The following is a 20,697-nucleotide window of genomic DNA, read 5'->3' as shown; positions in this document are numbered from 1 at the left end:
ACAGGAACGGAAAGGGGTCGCGCCGGCGAGTATTCTTGACACAGGCGACTCATAGCCGCTTGGAATTAGGTTCGCGGGACCGCCTGCCTGCGGCAAACTATGCGCAAGCGAGCGCGTGAAAGAGCCGGTGCTCCGCTTTCGTGCGCTGAGCTGAACGTCACTGACTCAAGTCTCAACGTGGAACCTGAATGACGCCGACCATCTGCGGGCTGAAACCTTGGCTCCACGACAATGTTCGCTCGGTACAGGATCTTGTTCATCGCCGGTATTGGTTTAGCCGCTCACGCACCAATGCTTGAAGCTGGTCCTGCGATATTATCTGGTAAGCACGAGGGCAACTAGGCTGGAAACCACTTTGCGAGAGTTGTCGCTTGACAATGTGCTCGTTTTGCAATTTCTGAGGAAATTGCGTGGTAGACAGCGTAATTTTCGACTGTGCTAAATGTTTCGACATCTCTTTGTTTGATTAATTGATTGTTTGATTTGGTTTTGTGCAGTTCGTATATTTTTGAAGTTGCATAACAACCACAAAAGTCTGCAGGCAATCCTGATTATCTTAGCGTACACAATTTTATGTTTAATCATGGCCGGCATCCCGCAATTCCCATTTTGTTTCAGCTCTCTTAAGCATTCAGGTATCATGAGGCAACCTTTCACCACTTTCTTTTTATGGCAATGGAAAGTCATAATTGTCACACCTCAGCGGGTGAGAATATTTATTTATCGAGGAACCCGCGGCTAACAAATAAATGTTAGGAAACAGGGCCGAGTCCACATCGTATTAACATCCATGCGTCGATGAAAAAATAGGATGAATAGCAATGAAGCCATGAACAGTGTATGTCGTTTCATGCTGTATGTTGTCATCTGCGTATAGTGTACGCGCTTTGTTCGTGCTTGTCTCCCTTTCTTTCTATCTCCCCCTTTCACTCTGTTTCTCTTTTTATGCCCCTTAACCCTTCCCCCTGCGCAGGGTAGCCAACCGGAACTACCTCTGGTTAACCTCCCTGAGTTTCTCTGCATTATTTTCTCTCTCTCTCTCTCTCTCTCTCTCTCTAGGTCTCTGTGGTATAGGTTTGATGTGGATGAAAAGAACCAGGGGCTAAATAAATTCGTCAAAGCTTTTCGTTCGTAAGAGCTCCTTGTCATTGGCTGGCCGCCTTCTTTAATAATATGTGCTACATCACTGTTGTTTCGCAACCGCTCTTAAGGTCAGTTCTAGCATAAAAACTGGGCCCCTATTCACAAAAAGCTCTTACGCTCGACCTGTTAGTAAGAACGAATTACAACCAATTCTGATGCTGGGAATATTATTAGCGAAGGCATCCGGAAAATGGCAAAGAGCACTTGTGGATTAAAAGCTCGGAGAATTCGGTCCCAGAGGCCTAACTCGCAAACAGTTTTCTTTACAATATGTCCAGCATCAGGAGTGGCTGGCATTTGCTCTTGCGTTTTCTTTTTGTGTTTTTGTTTTGTTTTTATTGTTTGGATACGCGCCCAGAACTAAACTGACTTTCTAGCAGTGCAACAGGGAAACTTATTAAACTCGTGCCTGGGAGCATTACTGCACAGTTTCTGCACTAATGTTCCATACACACAAATGGTTTTATAATTAGTTACAGATAACCGCCGAACTGCGTGTTGTGCAAGCAGGACTCCGGTTGTAAGGTTTACTTGTTTCTCGAAAGTTGCTCTTAGAATGAATAGTTGACCAATAATTATGAGGTATTCCTTGAATTATGTACAGTGTAAGAAAAACGGAGTATGCATTGCGAGAAAAGAACACCGTCTTGCGTGCTCTCTTTGCGCTAGCACTGTAGTGCATAATGCCACACAAATTAGCCCATAAGTGCGCTCCTTTCATCATTGAACTTCAGCCCGAAAACCGTATTTTGATGTCTGCTGTGATTTATACTTTCTGCGACATCTCTAAATACTTCCCTGAGAAATTAGCACACTGAAAGAATTTCCAAAAAGCGCCATTTTTAACGAAGAAACAGCAAATGCCGAGTGCAAGTGCAGCGAAATCTATGCGGGTGACTAGCTGCCGTTGTCGCACGATGAATTGGACGAAACGATCACAAAACGATGACATGGCCACCGTTCACGTACGGAGAACGCCAAGCTAACAGAAGCAAATTCTGCTCAAGATAAATAAATAAATGAACAGCGTCTTTATCTTTCAGGAAATACTTGTCATTATTACATACAATGCATAATGACAGGCGAGCATTTTTTTTTTGTCATCAGAAGGTATCATCGTCTAATATATTCCTATAGCGTGTTTCAGGCAGCCGTTGACCTTACAAGCGCACGCTATAGGGCCGATGGTCTCACGGCTTAGCCTCTAGAACGCCGGTCTTTGAATCAAAAGTCCAGGGTTACATTCTCGGCGCGACCAGGGGAGCAGAGTTTACGTTTCACTGCTTGACAATCCAAAAGGGGTATTATTTGACAAGAGCTTGTCTGAATACCATGCTTGTCGCCTTGAATGCATTCCCACGACCGATCATTATTTGGTGCTTTGAAAATTGTCCGCAGCACGTGCAGCACGCGCTATCAAATATTGGGAAACCAGTCGGAAGTTATGTCTTAAAGTCCTGAGAGAGAGAGAGAAGACGAAATGTAGGGAGGTTAAACGTATCGCTCATGGCTTACTATGCAGCACGGAGGAAGCGCAATGTGCTCATTATATAGCTTAGGATACGACGATCAGTTAAAGCGGACTCCAATTACCTGTCATGAATAGGGACAAAGTAATAAAGCGATAAGAAGGTGACAAAAGAGCAAGTGAGCAACAAGATGAACAGCTGAGGTGTAAGCCCAGCCACCAGAACAAGAGCAGCAGTGCTGTCATCCACGAGGAATTCATTTACATTGACCAGGAACTTTGCTGTGAGAATAGTGCTGGCAGTGAAGCACGTAGGTGACGTGCAGCTGCTGCTGCTCGGTTGGTTGGGTGGTGTCTTGACGGATATATTTGTGTACATATACCCGAGGTTTATATGTGCGCCGAATAGAAGTGGCAGCAAATGGCCTCATGTTCTGTAGATTATTTGATTTACTTGATTTTCTTTGATTCACAAATTTTGTATGGCCCACTGGGTGAGTGTGCACATTCTTGGCCAATCCTCCAGAATTGGTCTGTGCCACTGTGACACCTTATCCTTAAGTGTGGCTAGATATGTGTCGTACACCATCGTTCCGCCTCAGAGCATAAAGATATTGGGAATGGTTTTCCAGTCGGATCGCACCAATACAACATTAATTCACAAGCTTAAGAATACAACAGCCCAAGTTACCCACATGATCCGGCGAATAACAATCAAGACAAGAGGCATGGGGGAGGCGGACACACTTCGGCTTGTCCAAGCCTTCGTCGTGTCTCGAATAACTTACGCAATTCCATACGCATTACTCAACACGACGGAACTGAAGAAAATCAACACAATGATCAGAAAAGCATATAAGCAGGCGATGGGCCTGCCGATCAGTACGTCCACAGAACGCCTACTACGAATAGGTGTGCACAACACGGCCGAGGAGCTGATCGAGGTACACTTATCCAGTCAGCGAGCAAGGCTGGCGGGTACGGAAGAGGGGAGGTCCATTCTCTTAGGCCTGAGTCGCTCTGCCCCTCTGAACCATCCGCCTCCTCAGACTGTGAGTTTACCCCATGCCATCCGGAGCAACATCACCGTACGTCCTCTACCGCGCAACATGCACCCAGTGCACCACGCAAAGTGAAGGGAGGCCCGGGCCCTAGCCATACACAAGATCTTGTGTATGGCCAGGGACCGGGCCTCCCTTATCTCGAGATATGGGACTTTACGGGACTTATCTCGAGATACGGGACTTTACCCTCTACAGCCTACACGGACGCGGGTTCTTACCCCAGACGCACAGCCACAACAGTCACCGTAGTCGTCAACAAGGAACATCGGAGCAGCATTTCGCTCACCTGGAACAATCCCCTCCAAGCCGAAGAAGCGGCCATAGCCCTCGCGCTCTCCCAAAAAGAGGTTGAAGTCATAGTGACCGACTCCCAACACACGTGCCTCAACTTTGCTAGCGGCAGAATTCATACAACTACGCTCGAAATCATCAATCAAAAGACGCCAACGAGATCAGTCATGATAATCTGGGCGCCAGCTCATCGTTGCATTCCTGGCAACGAGGTCGCCAACTACGTGGCTCGAGATTTGACCCACCGAGCCGACGCCGAGGAATCTGAACCCGAGCGCATGCACCCTCTAGTCTCGTACCAAGACATCACACAACACTACAAGCTAACCCGCAGAACATATGCACCCCCACACAAACCACTACCTAGAGAGCAGGAGCGATTCCTCCGATCTCTACAGGTTAATACATTCCCCCACCCAACCAGAAATCACCTCATAGCCCCTACACAATTCTCTCCGCAATGCCGCTTCTGCGCAGAGCTCAGGTCCCTCAGGCACCTAGTAGGGGGTTGCAGAGCGGCACCGTTAAATCCTCCGAACCCTTACCCCACCAACGAGCTTTGGGAGAGAGCCTTGGCCAGCTCCGACCTCTTGGATCAGCAACGGCTGATTGCGAGGGCCCAGGACGCGGCCCGAGCTCAAGGCGTTCTGGAATGAGGACGCCTCTCCAAAGCAGTATTCACCCAATCAAAATGTTTATTCTCTCTCTCTCGTACTTATCCGTGCATACACCTGATATCACCATTCTTCTGTCTACAAGAATCAATACATCAGCTTCGACCTTGTGACATCGCTACGAAGACATCTGACACTGTGCATCCGCCTGATTTCGGGTGCGCATTTTAACATTGGTTGATGCGGTGTAGTGTATAAACATAAAAAGTACAGGAGATTACAGTTATGTATTTTATGATGGGGGGGATAAACGTAAACACAACATGAGCTTGGCCGCTACATAGATGAAAGTAAACACAAGTGTGCGCATCGCTGTAAGTTGTACAGCATTTAATTAACCATTTCACCAATGTTACGCATTACATACATTCCAACGTGAGCGTTGGATCAACATTTATTTTTTCTATTATATGCGTTCAGTTATTTTCTACAAGTCTCGAAGCTCAGGGAATCAAAAACACTGCTCACAGGCTACCAAAAAGCGCGTTTTCAATTGCGGAGCACGTGTTTCGAAAATCCAAAAAGTGACGAAACTAAAATCACCCAGGAGAAACATTCCACACTGCTAGCCGCAAGTTATACCTACAGCTCTACTATCTCTTTTTTTGTCGTACAAAATCTCAGTGGCGTGGCTAGGTCGTCTGGCACCCGGGGCCCATAGGTCTTCTGTCATCCCCCCCGGGTGTAGTCGAGGAAGGCGAGGATATCGACATTTTCCGGGTTTCAGCACCAGTACAGCCGCTTCGGATACCGCGCACGTCCCCCGGGTCCCCCTCTCCTTCGCTTTCTTTCGCAGAGATCGCGAATGCAGCAGGTATACACGCTGTTTTTTTCTGCGCCAGGGCGCTGCACTGATAACTTGTGATATGCGCATGTGCACATCTTCTGTCAGACTGTAAGGCTTGGCAGCCAATACAAATGCGGCATCGTGGAAAATATGGCTCACATCACAAGTAACAAAAAATATCTTTATAAAGTAATAATTACCAACTTTAGCGGCAATATTGCATTTGCAAAATTGAAGCCCGACATTGATATCTTGCACAACAACTTCACAAAAATCGTCGTAGGTACTATGGCGCGCAGTATTTTGGCTGTAGGCAGCCTTCAACGAAAACGAAAATTAAATTGTGTCAGTGACGCTGATCTCCCCACCCTATTAAAAAAACGGAAAACGCCGCCTGCCTCCCTGCTGCGCGGGCGCCAATGCTATGACAATTACGAGTTATCTTCATTCGGATCAATAAAGCCTTGTTTATATTTGCTGCTATACGGACAAACGTGATTATCCGAGCTGCGGTACCGCCACAAGATTGGGAACAGAACAGAGCACGCTTCGCGTGGATTCTTGGCGTCACCATAAAAAAATCGAAAAGGCCGCGATGAAGCCCGTGCCAGCGAAAGCTTGCCCTACTGTTGGTCTGCACTCTGCACTGCTGTCTTTGAAGTTTGTTCGTCTTCGCTGCCCGTAGCCTCCGAAATGCATGGCGCGCGGATCCGTTTGAACGCTGATATATATTGTCACCCAGCTATTGCAACTAAAACAGTTTCCCACCGACAGATTGGCAAAAAAAAAAAAAACGTCTGCCTTTAGCGATGGCTGGTCCTCGGAGAACGCGCGCGCAACCCCGAACTTCGTCGTTCTCGCCTTAGGGGTCCCGTGTCATCACGTGCAAACTTATTTCGCGTCATTGCTCCCCTCTCAAAAGGGACCGGCCCGGTCGCTTCAAGGGCAGCGGGCGCGCACTATGGGCAAGAGTGCCAACATGAAAAGACAAAAAAAAAAAAAACATACAGGAATGTACACAATGCTGAATCGGTTAGTGAGGGTTGCTTATCCCTCGCGTGCGTAGTGCGTAGTAATGGCCGGCCGTATAAGTAGGGCCGGAACTTGCTGATGGCCCACACGACTACTAAGCATTCTTTTTCGGTCGTTGAATAATTATGTTCTGCTTTTGTCAGACTACGACTCGCATACGCAATTACACGTTCTGCGCCATCTTGCCATTGAGCCAGAATGGCCCCGAGTCCTACGTTGCTGGCGTCGGTGTGTATTTCAGTTGCCGAGGTGTCATCAAAATGCGCCAGCACTGGAGCGGATTGAAGGCGTTTACGCAATTCGGTGAAGGCCTGCTCTTGGTCTTCCGTCCACGCAAAGGGCACATCTTGTCGCGTCAGTCTCGTGAGCGGTTCAGCAATCCTTGAGAAGCCTTCAACGAAACGACGGTAGTAAGCGCAGAGGCCCAGGAACTGCTGAACAGCCTTTTTGTCTGTAGGACGAAAAAACTCGGCAACGGCAGCGAGTTTTTCTGGGTCTGGTCGTACTGCTTGGGAGCTGACCACGTGGCCTAGAAACTTGAGTTCCTGGGAGCCAAAGTAACATTTTTCAGGCTTGATGGTGAGGTTGGCCTTGCGTATTGCGGTAAGGACACTTCGTAGCCGGTCGAGATGTTCATCGAACGTGCTGGAAAACACAACAACGTCGTCTGGGTACACTAGACACGTCTGCCACTTTAGTCCATCGAGTACAGTGTCCATCATTCGTTGAAACGTAGCAGGAGCAGAACAGAGACCGAAAGGCAGCACTTTAAATTCGTACAGCCCATCGGGAGTCACGAAGGCGGTTTTTTCACGGTCATGCTCGTCCACTTCGATTTGCCAGTAGCCTGACTTTAGGTCTAACGAAGTAAAGAACTGAGCATGACGCAAATGGTCCAAAGCGTCATCGATCCGTTGCAGGGGATAAACGTCGCGTTTGGTGACTCGGTTAAGCCGTCTGTAGTCAATGCAGAAGCGGAGTGTGTTGTCTTTCTTTTTTACTAGTACGACAGGGGATGCCCACGGACTTGTCGACGGCTGCATGACGTCATCATTTAGCATTTCTTGAACTTGACGCTTAATCGCCTCCCGCTCCATAGGTGGCACGCGATACGGATGCTGACAAACAGGCCGCGCCGACTCCTCTGTAACGATCCGGTGTTGCGTAACGGAAGTGCGCTGGACTTTGGATTCCGTGGAAAAACAGCCGGAGAATTGTCAGTAGGCCCAGCAGCTGATCCTTCTGTACATCTGCTAACTCAGCATTAGTGTGGACGCGGGTATTCAGGCTGGCGTGAGTTGTTGCATCCGGTGAAGTCACTTGTAATGTGCCGATGTCTGAGAAGTCAGCAACGTCGCTCAGGAATGCCACAGCTGTACCTTGAGGGACGCGCTGATACTCATGGCTGAAGTTTGTCAACAAAACTTGCGAGCACTTATGCTGTACTCGAACAAGGCCCCGGGTGAGGCGTCTTTCGAGCAGCAGCGGGATATTTGCCTCGACAATACCCTCATGGCCGTCGAATGCGTCGCAGGTGACGAGGGTCAATACGCTGCTCCTTGGCGGCACCATGATGTTCTCGTCAACAATCCTCAAGGCGTTGACGTACGTGTCGTCAGTGCTGCTCCCTGCTAAGGCCTGCGCCGTCGAAAACGTTACCCGCGGCTTTTGTAAGTTAATCACAACTCCATTAGCCTGCAGGAAGTCCATTCCCAGAATTTGGTCCCTCGAACGGCTTGGGAGGATAATGAAATCTCCGAGGTACGTAAACCCACGAATGCTCACTCGCGCTGTGCATCTTCCTACCGGGGTTAGCAGATGGCCCCCTGCAGTGCGAATCTGCGACCCAGTCCACTCGGTAGAAACTTTCTTCAGCTTGCAGGCAAGGTCCATGCTCATAACTGAGGTGTCCGCTCCAGTGTCGAGTAACGCCGTTATTTCTTCGTCGTCTATGGTGACGGGAATGTTCGACGTTACAACCTCTCGCAAGGTGTTCGACTCCGTCTGTACGTCTGCGTCGTTCTGTTTTCGTCGTTGTCGTCGTAGTGGAGGATATTGCGTACGGTCGTCGTCAGCGGCCTCACCTCCGGAGGTCGCTGAACTCAGTTTTCCCGACCCGCCGGGCTAGGCGAGCGGCGTCTCAGAGCGCCGCGAGTAAAAGTTTGGCTTGGTGATGGTGACCTGTAACGAGCAGGAGACGACGAACTGTGCTCCGGCCATCGCTGATCATCATCGCGACGATTTGTGACGAAACTCTCTATTTCCGGCGGCCGCTCACCAGGTCGTGGACGAGGTGCATTCGGCGAGAATCCACGAAGCCCCAGATGACGATAAGGACACATTCTGTAGATGTGCCCGGCTTCGCCACAATGAAAACAAAGGGGTTTGTAGTCCGTGGTGCGCCAGACGTCGCTCTTCCTAGTCCTTGCTTCGGCGATGTGCGGTGGGCTGCGAGGCGGCCTGAAGCTTACGTCCATTTGTTGAGTGGGGTGTACCATGCTGCTCGCACTTGAGGGTGGCGGACGGCGTACTGCTTCAGCGTAACTCATTTCGGCGTGCGGTACCTGCTGTGGTGCCTCGTACTGTCCAGGAACATGGACGGCCTGTCGGAGCTCGGCGCGCACCATTTCCGCAATGGAAAGTTGTCCCACGGGGCCAGTGGTCGTCTGCATCTTCTGCAGTTCCTCCTTGACGACAGCCCTGATGAGTTCTCGCAAGGCGTCAGCGTCGTTACCGAGGGTAACGGCAGAGAGCTCCCTTGCAATCATGGCGTCGCGGTATGTTTTATCTGGCCCGCTGCTGAAGGGCCTTTTCCATAGTAGTGACTTCGTCATGGAACTCTGCAAGTGTCGTCGGCGGATTTCGTATGAGGCCAGCAAAGATTTCCTCTTTGACGCCGCGCATGAGATAGCGCACCTTCTTTGTTTCAGTCACAGAAGGGTCCGCACGTCTGAAAAGCCGATTCATGTCTTCTACGTACGCCGTCACTCGCTCATTCGGGCCTTGAATTCTTGCCTCCAACGCTAACTCCGCCCTCTCCTTCCTGTCCGCCCTGGTGAAGGCATTGAGGAACTGCCTACGAAATTCTTCCCATGACGTCAGTGTCGCCTCGTGGTTCTCAAACCATGTTTTCCCGGAATCCTCAAGAGCGAAGAACAGGTAGCGTAGCTTGCGCTCGTGGTTCCAGTCGTTGAGGTTGGCAACCCGGTCAAAATGGTCAAGCCAGTCGTCGGCGTCCTCTGAAGCACTTCGGTGGAACAGATTCGGCGTCCGGATGGGATTGACGACAGCGTGCGATGCTGCAGGAGTGGCAGGAGGTGGTGGGTTCGTCATTCTAGTTCGTTCGGGTAGCAGACCGTGCTGTGGCTGGAGTTCCTGGAGACGTCGGCTGGCACGTACGTGCACAGGGGTAAGCTCAGCTGAACTACTCGCCGGGCTTAGGTCTGGGGTATGCTCCGGAGATCTTAATATCACCGTACCCCGCGCCTCCACCAGAAATGTCACCCAGCTATTACAACTAAAACAGTTTACCACCGACAGATTGGCAAAAAAACGTCTGCATTTAGCGATGGCTGGTCCTCGGAGAGCGCGCGCGCAACCACGAACTTCGTCGTTCTCGCCTTAAGGGTCCCGTGTCATCACGTGCAACCTTATTGCGCGCCAAATATGCGTGCGTGCGTGCGTGTGTGTGTGTGTGTGTGTGTGTGTGTGTGTGTGTGTGTGTGTGTGTGTGTGTGTGTGTGTGTGTGTGTGTGTGTGTGTGTGTGTGTGCGTGCGTGCGTGCGTGCGTGCGTGCGTACGTGCGTGCGTGCGTGCGCGCACTGTTACGTGTTTATCGCTGTATATATCAGAATCATCACCCAACACCTGGAGTAGCATGTCAAGCGAGCAGCCAGGCCGACATCTCCATCATATCATTAAAGCCTATTTCTCTTCCTTGCATGTACTTTTGTCTTAGTAGCATAAAGTTTCGGAATCATGTGACATAACATCTACTCACTCATAATTAAACGTGTGTGTAGTATAATCCAGTTTTCGGTATTTTGGGACGGGTATAGGTGTGCTTTTAATTTAAGGTTTGCTAATGAACGTAGTGTTACATCAGAAAATTTAAGGCTTTGTTGGTATCTGCGGACTAAATTGTAGGCATAGAAGCTGTGAAGAGAAACCAGGCAAGAATGCGTGGGAAGTGGCACCGTGTGTGATTTTGTAGTGTTTCCCAGCTACATGATGGATGGTTTTCTTTTATTGTACGTGTAATCTGTTTATATTTCTAATTGTCGGGGTGCCGCAGACAAGAAAACAGTAGCTTCCTTGACAGGGAGGATATACTAGCAGGGAATAAAAAATGTGATTTTGTTAGTACCCCAATAGCTGTGGAAGAGCAAGAAATGAGATGGTTGATAGGGTGTATCCCACGACAAATTTTTTATAAAAGTAGATTCCAAGAGTTTTAACGGCATCAACAATCTCTATGGAAGGAATTGCCCAAAACCAGAGTGTCCGTTAGTGAGAAGTTTACCTAAGAAGTGAAAATAGGGCAGCTTTTGTTTTGTCTACATCTATTTCTAATGAATTCAAATTGCACTACGTACTAAGAGTTTTGAGAACGCCATTTACCTCATTAGTTATACTCTGGGAAGGCTGGGAACGGTGTAGCAGTGTTGTACCCGCTGCGTATAAGACATGTCGGTGTATTACTAATATTTATTACGTCATTAATATAAAAATTAAACAGTAAGGGACGTTTAATTCTCCCTTGGGGAACTCCTGTATTTACGGGTTCGCCTGAGGTTAAGTGACCATTTCTTTCGACACATTGCATACGACCCTGGTGATATGATACAATGAGATCTAATCGTAAACTGCGAGCATCGTACACCTGTAATTTTTTTTTTTAGTAAAGTCAGATCATTAAGACTGTCAAAGGCCTTGGAAAAATCTATGTGAATGCCTATTACTGATTGCTTTTCTTCTAACACTCTAAGAATAGAATCTTTCTGAGTTAAAATTGCAAGTTCTGTGAAACGGCCACTCCGAAAGCCAAATTCAGCAACTTCATTAATTAACCAGCGGACTTGGTTAGTCTAGATGGTGACGACCCTGGATAGTTCCTGCGCCAGTGATGGACAGGCGCAAAGGAGGCAATCCAATGTCTCGATGTGGCCGCACACGCTGAAGGCAGGATGGTGCGATGCGACCCTTCCTGTAGCGACGGGCCGCCATGGAGGAGCAGCTAGTCCGCAGTACCGCGCGGGCTGCCGTCATCAGGTCATCAGCCTGGCTACGCCCACTGCAGGGCAAAGGCCTCTCCCACATTTCTACAACTACCCCGGTCATGTACAAATTGTGGCTATGTTGTCCCTGCAAACTTCTTAATCTCATCCGCCCACCTAACTTTCTGCCGCCCCATGCTACGCTTCCCTTCCCTTGGAATCCAGTCCGTAACGCTTAATGACCATCGGTTATCTTCCCTCCTCATTACATGTCCGGCCCATGCCTATTTCTTTTTCTTGATTTCAGCTAAGATGTCATTTACCCGCGTTTGTTCCCTCACCCAATCTGCTCTTTTTTTATCCCTTAAAGTTACACCCATCATTCTTCTTTACATAGCTCGTTGCGTCGTCCTCAATTTCAGCAGAACCCTTTTCGTAAGCCTCCAGGTTTCTGCCCCATACGTGAGTACTGGTAAGACACAGTTGTTATACACTTTTCTCTTGAGGGATAGTAGCAACCTGCTGTTCATGATTTGAGAATGCCTGCCAAACGCCCCCCAGCCCATTCTTATTCTTCTGGTTATTTCAGTCTCATGATCCGGATCCGTGGTCACTACCTGCCCTAAGTAGATGTATTCCCTTACCACTTCCAGTGCCTCGCTACCAATCGTAAACTGCTGTTCTCTTCCGAGATTGTTAAAGATTATTTTAGTTTTCTGCAGATTAATTTTCAGACCCACCCTTCTGCTTTGCCTCTCCAGGTCAGTGAGCATGCATTGCAATTGGTCTCCTGAGTTACTAAGCAAGGCAATATCATCAGCGAATCTCAAGTTGCAAAGGTATTCTCCATCAACTTTTATCCCCAATTCTTCCCAGTCCAGGTCTCTGAATACCTCCTGTAAACATGCTGTGAATAGCATTGGAGAGATCGTATCTCCCTGTCTGATGCCTTTCTTTATTGGGATTTTGTTGCTTTCTTTATGGAGGACTACGGTGGCTGTGGAGCCGCTATAGATATCTTCCAGTATTTTTACATATGGCCCATCTACACCCTGATTCCGTAATGCCTCCATGACTGCTGAGGTTTCGACTGAATCAAACGTAATCAATCGTAATCACTGAAGGCTATATATAAGGGTTGGTTATATTCTGCACATTTCTCTATCACGTGATTGATAGTGTGAATATGGTCTATTGTTGAGTAGCCTTTACGGAATCCTGCCTAGTTCTTTTGTTAACAGAAGTCTAAGGTGTTCCTGATTCTATTTACGACTACCTTAGTAAATACTTTGTAGGCAACGGACAGTAAGCTGATCGGTCTATAATTTTTCAAATCTTTGGCGTCCCCTTTCTTATGGATTACGATTATGTTAGCGTTCTTCCAATATTCCGGTACGTTCGAGGTCATGAGGCATTGTGTATATAGGGTGGCCAGTCTTTCTAGAACAATGTTCCCACCATCCTTCAACAAATCTGCTGTTACCTGATCCTCCCCAGCTGCCTTCCCCCTTTGCATAGCTCCCAAGGCGTTCTTTACTTCTTCCGGCGTTACTTGTGGGATTTCAAGTTGCTCTAGACTATCCTCTCTCACATTATCGTCATGGGTGTTACTGGTACTGTATAAATCTCTATAGAACTCCTCCGCCACTTGAACTATCTCATCCATATTAGTAATGATATTGCGGGCTTTGTCTCTTAACGCATACATCTGATTCTTGCCTATTCCTAGTTTCTTCTTCACTGCTTTTAGGCTTCCTCCGTTCCTGAGAGCATGTTTAATTCTGTCCATATTATAGTTCCTTATGTCAGCTGTCTTACGCTTGTTGATTAACTTCGAAAGTTCTGCCAGTTCTATTCTAGCTGTAGGGTTAGAGGCTTTCATACATTGACATTTCTTGATCAGATCTTTCGTCTCCTGCGATAGCTTACTGGTTTCCTGTTTAACGGCGTTACCACCGACTTCTATTGCGCACTCCTTAATGATTCCCATAAGATTGTCGTTCATTGCTTCAACACTAAGGTCCTCTTCCTGAGTTAAAGCCGAATACCTGTTCTACAGCTTGATCCGGAATTCCTCTAGTTTCCCTCTTACCGCTAACTCATTTATTGGCTTCTTATGTACGAGTTTCTTCCGTTCCCTCCTCAAGTCTAGGCTAATTCGAGCTCTTACCATCCTATGGTCACTGCAGCGCACCTTGCCGAGCACGTCTACATCTTGTATGATGCCAGGGTTCACGCAGAGTATGAAGTCGATTTCATTTCTAGTCTCACCATTCGGGCTCCTCCACGTCCACTTTCGGCTAACCCGCTTGCGGAAAAAACTATTCATTATCCGCATATTATTCTGTTCTGCAAACTCTACTAATAACTCTCCCCTGCTATTCCTAGAGCCTATGCCATATTCCCCCACTGACTTGTCTCCAGCCTGCTTCTTGCCTACCTTGGCATTGAAGTCGCCCATCAGTATAGTGTATTTTGTTTTTACTTTACCTTCGCCGATTCCACGTCTTCATAAAAGCTTTCGACTTCCTGGTCATCATGACGGTATGTAGGGGCGTAGACTTATACTACCTTCAATTTGTACCTCTTATTAAGTTTCACAACAAGACCTGCCACCCTCTCGTTAATGCTATAGAATTCCTGTATGTTACCAGTTATATCCTTATTAATCAGGAATCCGACTCCTAATTCTCGTCTCTCCGCTAAGCCCCGGTAGCACAGTACGTGCCCGCTTTTTAGCACTGTATATGCTTCTTTTGTCCTCCTAACCTCACTGAGCCCTATTATACCCCATTTACTACCCTCTAATTCCTCCAATAGCACTGCTAGACTTGCCTCACTAGATAACGTTCTAACGTTAAACGTTGCCAGGTTCAGATTCCAATGGCGGCCTGTCCGGAGCCAGGTATTCTTAGCACCCTCTGCTGCGTCACAGATCTGACCGCCGCCGTGGTCAGTTGCTTCGCGGCTGCTGGGGACTGAGGGCCGGGGTTTGAATGTTGTATTCATATAGAAGGTTGTGGCCAAGTAGTGCACCAGGGGGGCCAATCCTGCTCTGGTGAGAGAGTGCGTTACCGGTTCTGGTCACCGGGATCAGGCCGCACTCCAGGCCTGTTTGTGCAATTTTCTTAACACACGGTTTTTTTTTTCCGGTGGAGAATCGCGCAGCACCGGGATTCGAACCACGGTCCTCTTCCACGCGAGGCGGATACTCTACCGCCCGCGCAGGAGTTGTACGCCTCATAACCTACAGTGGGGCCTTATTTGATCAGTCAAGGTGGACCAATCTGAGCTCCGTTATACCGCACGGATGGCACTCAACTAGAGAACTTGGTATTTATGACCTACACATGTGTGGCCATGTAATAGAGAAGATTTCTTTTTGTTTTTGTTTTTTTGCTTTTTAGGAGGGTCCTTGTACAGTGATAAACTAAAAGAAAGACATATTAAAAAGGCGGGAAGAAAAAAAAAAGGAAGAGAACAGGTCATTTGAACTCGTCACCCTTGGATGTTGCCCGGAAAGATAGCTCAGTCGGTTGGTCCGTCAGGCGCCAGGTTACTTTGAAGCGCCATAGCTCCTGTCCAGAGCCTCATACTTACGTGGAAAGGGGCTGATGATGTCCGCGATGGTCGAAGTTGTCCGAGTGGTTGATGTTGTCCGAGTGGTTGGAAGGCATACTTTCTTGCAAAAATGGCCACCCGTGGATAAGAGCGAACTCGAGCGGCTTTATAGACTAGGAAAAGCTTGATTACCCGCCGTAGTTGCTCAGTGGCTATGGTGTTGGGCTGCTGAGCACGAGGTCGCGGGATCGAATGGCGGCCGCATTCCGATGGGGGCGAAATGCGAAAACGCCCGTGTACTTAGATTTAGGTGTACGTTAAGAACCCCAGGTGGTCGAAATTTTCGGAGCCCTCCACTACGGCGTGCCTCATAATCAGAAAGTGGTTTTGGCTCGTTAAATCCCATAATTTAAAAAGCTTGATCACGTGCTAGGCGAGCGCGTCACTCTTAGCGTGGGAAGGTAGCCCGAGTAACTATCTCAAGGACTGCTGCTCACGAGGACGAAACACCTTCACGTAATTATAATAAAAGAGAACGGCCGACGAGAGGGCTGTACTACAAGTGCTATGACTGATAATTTTCTCTCTCTCTCTCTCTCTCTCTCTCTCTCTCTCTCATATATATATATATATATATATATATATATATATATATATATATATATATATATATATATATATATATATATGGGATCAAATGCGAGCGCTGTTGCTTTGTCTCTGCGTACTCCTAAATAAAAATATCGAGTGCGCACGTCCGTATAGCTGGCGACGGCGGAGGCTGCAGCGAAGAGGGGCAACCCGTAGAGGCTCATGCAATAATTACTAGAGGGAACTTACTAGAGGGCGCTGCGATTGTTCAGCCACCATGGGAATGATGGAAAGTAGATGGATTTGGCTGATCTTCGGGCTTGTGGATTGAGACGCTCCTGTGGCTTTGTTTATTATACAATTCATCTGCCTTCATTGGGCTAAATTTCAGAGCAATGTATACCTCTTTAAGTGCCGAATACTATGTGAACACATACAACTGCTACTAACTGCAGTGGTTCAGGCTGTGGAAGTTACCAAATCAAAACGCGCCAGACGTCTCAACGCGCTGACTTGCCCACGAGAAATTCATAAGGGCGTATGTCGATGCATGCGTCCGGGGCATAATGGTCTCAATATCGGGCTTGTGTACTGAAGTCCTGTGCTGAAATCCTGCCATCGAAGATGTTTATTCATGTTTATCTACTTATTACACAGTACTTTGTTGAAATTACGAGTTTACAAAGTCACGAAACCATTTCAAGGCAGAAGGACGAAGTTTAGGCAAATCCACGTACTTCCAATAATTCCCATTCCGGCTGAATCGCCCCAATTGCAGCTCCCGTAGACACTAGTGCCACTAGTGCCAGAGTTTCCTCGAGTATTTATTGTATGAAACTCTATGATTCAACCGAGGAGGAGGAGCCAGGAGTCGCTCGCACTGGTTCTCATTGGTCTGAGTGCTGTGTCATTTCCGGTAAGCAGTAATGGTGGCAGTCCCCTCCACCTCCGTTTTTGCGTCGATACATCTACGTTTGCGAGCTCTTTCTGACATATTCACTCGTATTTCAAACAGGATATTTTGCATACAAACTGGTGTATATCTGCACTATCTGAAACTACGGTTTATACACGAACGAAGATTTGTTGCTTGGCCTTTAAAAGGTACGGGCCTTTCAAATCAGACTAACTTCTAGTTATACGTCCACGGGGGGAGGCGAAGGTGTTGCGCTGCAGGCATCGTTCAGAAACGGCGTTGGGTGGAGTAGCATGACAAAAAATTGAATAAGGTACACTAAGCCTCTCAACTGTTACAATGCACACGAGCAAGTTTCTTTTTCTTTTGGTACTTCGTCTTAATTGGTTCTATGCGCGATGATACACTTCTTGAAGATATGCTGTTTCAGCATCTGTTAAAGATATGGAGGGTCTGCTAACGCATCTTGCCTCTCGTGGATATGATATGAAATGTCTCTATAGTCTTCCTACTCCGTTTGTCTTTTTTCGTGAGAAGTGAACATCATGTCGCCAAACGGTGTGCAGACCAGGCGCACTTGTTGATGTGCATTGCCAGTGTCGCGGTTATAGCTAAGTGTCTAAGTCTTGCATTTGCCCAGAGGGTTGTCCGACATACTCCTTCCCACAGGAAACGGGTATGGAGTACTCTACAGCACAATTCCGTGTCTACGAGAGAAAGCTTTAGTTTGGGGCCAACTCCAACTTTACAGCGAACCTCTATCTGGCTAGCCGATTCGTCCGTCCATCCGTCTGTTGACTGTACGACGAAAACTCCTCGGGCGCAACCTCATGCTCATGCGCGATAAAAAAAAAGAGAAAGAGAGGCACCCGATTGGCTGCGCCAGTAGTGGCGTCGTTACTCCCCGTCGCAGCCGAGTGTGTGCGCAAGAGATTCTCTCCGGCTCCAAAATGGGTAGACCACGCGTCATACGTACTCCTGAGGATCAGGCAGCTTTCGATCAACAGCATAACGAACAGAACCGGGGACGAGCTCGTCTACGCCGTGCCGATGCTGCAACCCGGGCACAAGAACAGGCTCGCGCAGCCAAGCGCAAGCAGCAATTGCGTACAGAGGATCCGGCAGCCTATCAAGCAGTCGTTTAAAGAACCGTCGGAATTAAACCAGTAATAAACAGTGGGGCGGCATGTTTCAGCTTCGCTGGTTTATAAAGCCAAGTACGCCATCGTACTTGCATTTTGCTGCCTTGGAAACGCGGCCACCGGGCCCGAAATACAACCCGCGACTTTATGCTAAGAAGCAGAAGGCCGTCACCGAGCCTCCAGTGGGTCTTAACGTTGGAACTTCTCGGAAGGGAAGATTCCAGTCAGCCATCATGTTGTAGATATATGTCAAATTCAGCTGGCCAATGGCAAACAACCCTTATGAACGACAAAGCTTCTGATTCCTGCGCGCTTACGTAGGAAACCTCGTGTGCCACTCCCGCCGTTCTCGTATTGTTCGGAACAGCGTGAGAGTCTTGGTAGCGGCCCTGGGGTCCATTTCAGAAAGTTTTTCGTTCGTAAGTTCACATTGCCATTGGCTTCGCTAAAAGATGTCTAGCATTAGGATTGGCTGAAATTTCCTCTTACCCACGCTTCTAACGGAAGAGCTTTTAATGCGATCAGAATACTCCACGCACTTTCCGCGGGATACCGTCGTCCCTAACCGTTTTACCGCCTGCTTGGGTCAATGGGCATGGTCTACTGGGTTGCGCAGATCGGGCTGCTGTGCTGACAGAACAGAGTTTGAAACCAACCATCGGACTAACTTATGTCACTTGTTATGGGACACAGAGTATGCGTCACTTCCCTGATGCGCTATAGCAGTGTTTTAATGCTGACCTGGCAGTGCTATAACGCAGCAAAGACGTTACAACTAAGTGCCGTAAATACGCATGTTAATAATACCGCACGTTGCTTGGGTGGCTTTAAGAAATATATATATTTTTTTAACTGCGGCCCATTAAGTTAATCTGGGGCACTGCGGTGAAGTTCGACAGATGGCCGAAGGGACAATGTCCAAAATTCTGGGACATGTTCACAAAGAGGGAGAAAGAGAGAGACAGATAGAGAGAAACATTGAGTTTTGAAGTGTCGTATCGGCGAAGACGCAAGCTTTCTACTATGCAAAGGTTTGCAAAGAAAACAAAAGAACTCAGCCTTCAAACAACTTATAAAAACCGGCATCTTGGGTGTCCCTTCAGTCCTCGTCTTTTTGGCGCTTCAAAGCTTCGTTCCCACTGAATCAACTCGTCTACTCCAAGGTTCTTCCAGTGTGCGTGTGTGTATGTGCGTGCGTGCATGTGCGTGCGTATCCGTTACTCTCGTTGTTGCTCACGTTCTCTCTCCAGAGCTGAACGTGACGATGCTGTTGAATCCCGTACTGCAAGCAGTCGACGAAGGCGCTAGAGTGGCGAGGCAAATCCCGGTGTACAACCGGCGCATTGGCTTCTACCCGTATGGCGTGCGGTTCGGCAGCCCGTTTGCCAGCCTGACGGGGGCTGCTGCTGTCCCGTTTGGTGGTCTGCTAGGAGGACCATTCGGCGCCAACATCGGGAGCGGAATCGGAGCTGGCTATGGGTATGGAGGAAACCTGGGTGGCTTCCTGCCCATACGGGGACCCACCTCGTCCATCCTCGTGCCCCAGCTGGTTGTTGGGTACCAGAGACCCTACCTCCCTTTTCTCGTGGGTATACCGTACCCAGTGTACATACCGGTACTGCCCACTACAGGTGCGGGCATATTTCCCACAGACGTTGGCTTCGACGCCGCGACCAACTAACTGATTGAACTCTGTACTGCCTCCACGTGTATTGTGATGTGCTCTAGACGCCCTTTCACTACACTTGCAATACATCTTACCTGAATGCATCCTTCAAAATTAAGCAGTTGTGTAAGACTGTAGTGTGTTGAATTTTCTTGACGGCTTAAAAGATGGCTGGCATTCAATATGCTACGAAGGGTTCAGGAGGGATGCAAGTTACCTTGACAATCGGTCATTGTCTTTCCGGTAAAGCCCCAGAACACTGCCAAAATGGCACAGCTGATTGCATTCAAGCTTCGTCCGGAGTCGTATACGCCAAATTAACAGGAAAATTTGCTCCTTTGGAATCCCTGATATGTTGAATGACGCAATCACATGTCGCATTTAAGTTCGTGTATCCTATATCAAATGGGCAATAAAAATTGGATGAAATACACTTTCAGAATGTGAAATAGGTGACCATTACCGAAAACAGTGGCTGAAAAAAAAAAAATGACTCGGCTGGAAAACCACGTAAACTGAAAATCAAGTGGTGCCATCTCGAAATTCCTCCACTAGTGATTCTTGGAACTACAGCATCATGCCGCAGTACGTGCTCAGTTCAACAACAACAATAATAATAATAATAATAATAATAATAATAATAATAATAATAATAATAATAATAATAATAATAATAGTAATAGTAATAATAATAATAATAATAATAATAATAATAATAATAATGTTTTTCGCTAGTAAGTGTTTTTGCAAGTAACCAGCTGCCTTCGCTAATGAAATATCCAACATGACAATCAGCTGGCAGTTACTTTTACGAAGACTTCCAACTCAAGAACATTTTCTAGAATACGGGTCCTGGTGTATTGTAAGACAAGTAAACATTAAGCGTGGCAAGCTTTGTGGAGTTCTGCGACACAAAATGAGCCTAACTAAGTGAAAAAGCCGCGTCATCCTTGACGGGACACATATGTCGCAGCAGCTGTGCTTTAAGTTCTTAATCCATCGACAAGTTTGCCATTAGCTTTTTTACTCTAATAAGCCCGCACAACCCCAGAGCAAAAGCAGTTCGGACGCGTAATCTACGTCGCAAGATTGATTATTTGCTTCCATATATCGTGCGCGTAGGGCAATCATAAGCAACAATTTAGA

At 47.7% G+C, this 20,697-nt stretch overlaps 1 protein-coding gene across 1 annotated transcript; it reads left to right on the top strand.

The window, feature by feature from the left end:
- The first annotated feature begins 108 nt into the window (after positions 1-108).
- Positions 109-19,956, top strand: LOC129380734 (uncharacterized). Its single transcript, XM_055062590.2, has 2 exons — positions 109-322; positions 19,136-19,956. Exons 1-2 carry the CDS (start codon positions 232-234, stop codon positions 19,564-19,566), a joined length of 522 nt encoding a protein of 173 aa, XP_054918565.1. The 5' UTR covers positions 109-231; the 3' UTR covers positions 19,567-19,956.
- The last annotated feature ends 741 nt before the right edge of the window (positions 19,957-20,697 follow it).

The sequence above is a fragment of the Dermacentor andersoni genome, chromosome 1 (genome assembly GCF_023375885.2).
Source record: "Dermacentor andersoni chromosome 1, qqDerAnde1_hic_scaffold, whole genome shotgun sequence".
NCBI lineage: Eukaryota > Metazoa > Arthropoda > Arachnida > Ixodida > Ixodidae > Dermacentor > Dermacentor andersoni.
The sequence above is the reverse complement of the archived record's forward strand: the minus strand, read 5'-3'. Positions and strand labels throughout refer to the sequence as shown.

What these genes read in the sequence shown, in the direction of transcription:
- LOC129380734 (XM_055062590.2), top strand. Translation starts at nt 232, where the DNA reads ATGTTCGCTCGGTACAGGATCTTGTTCATCGCCGGTATTGGTTTAGCC. An exon ending in TGGTCCTGCGATATTATCTG is followed by an intron (nt 323 to 19,135) that starts GTAAGCACGAGG and finishes TTCTCTCTCCAG; the next exon opens with AGCTGAACGTGACGATGCTG.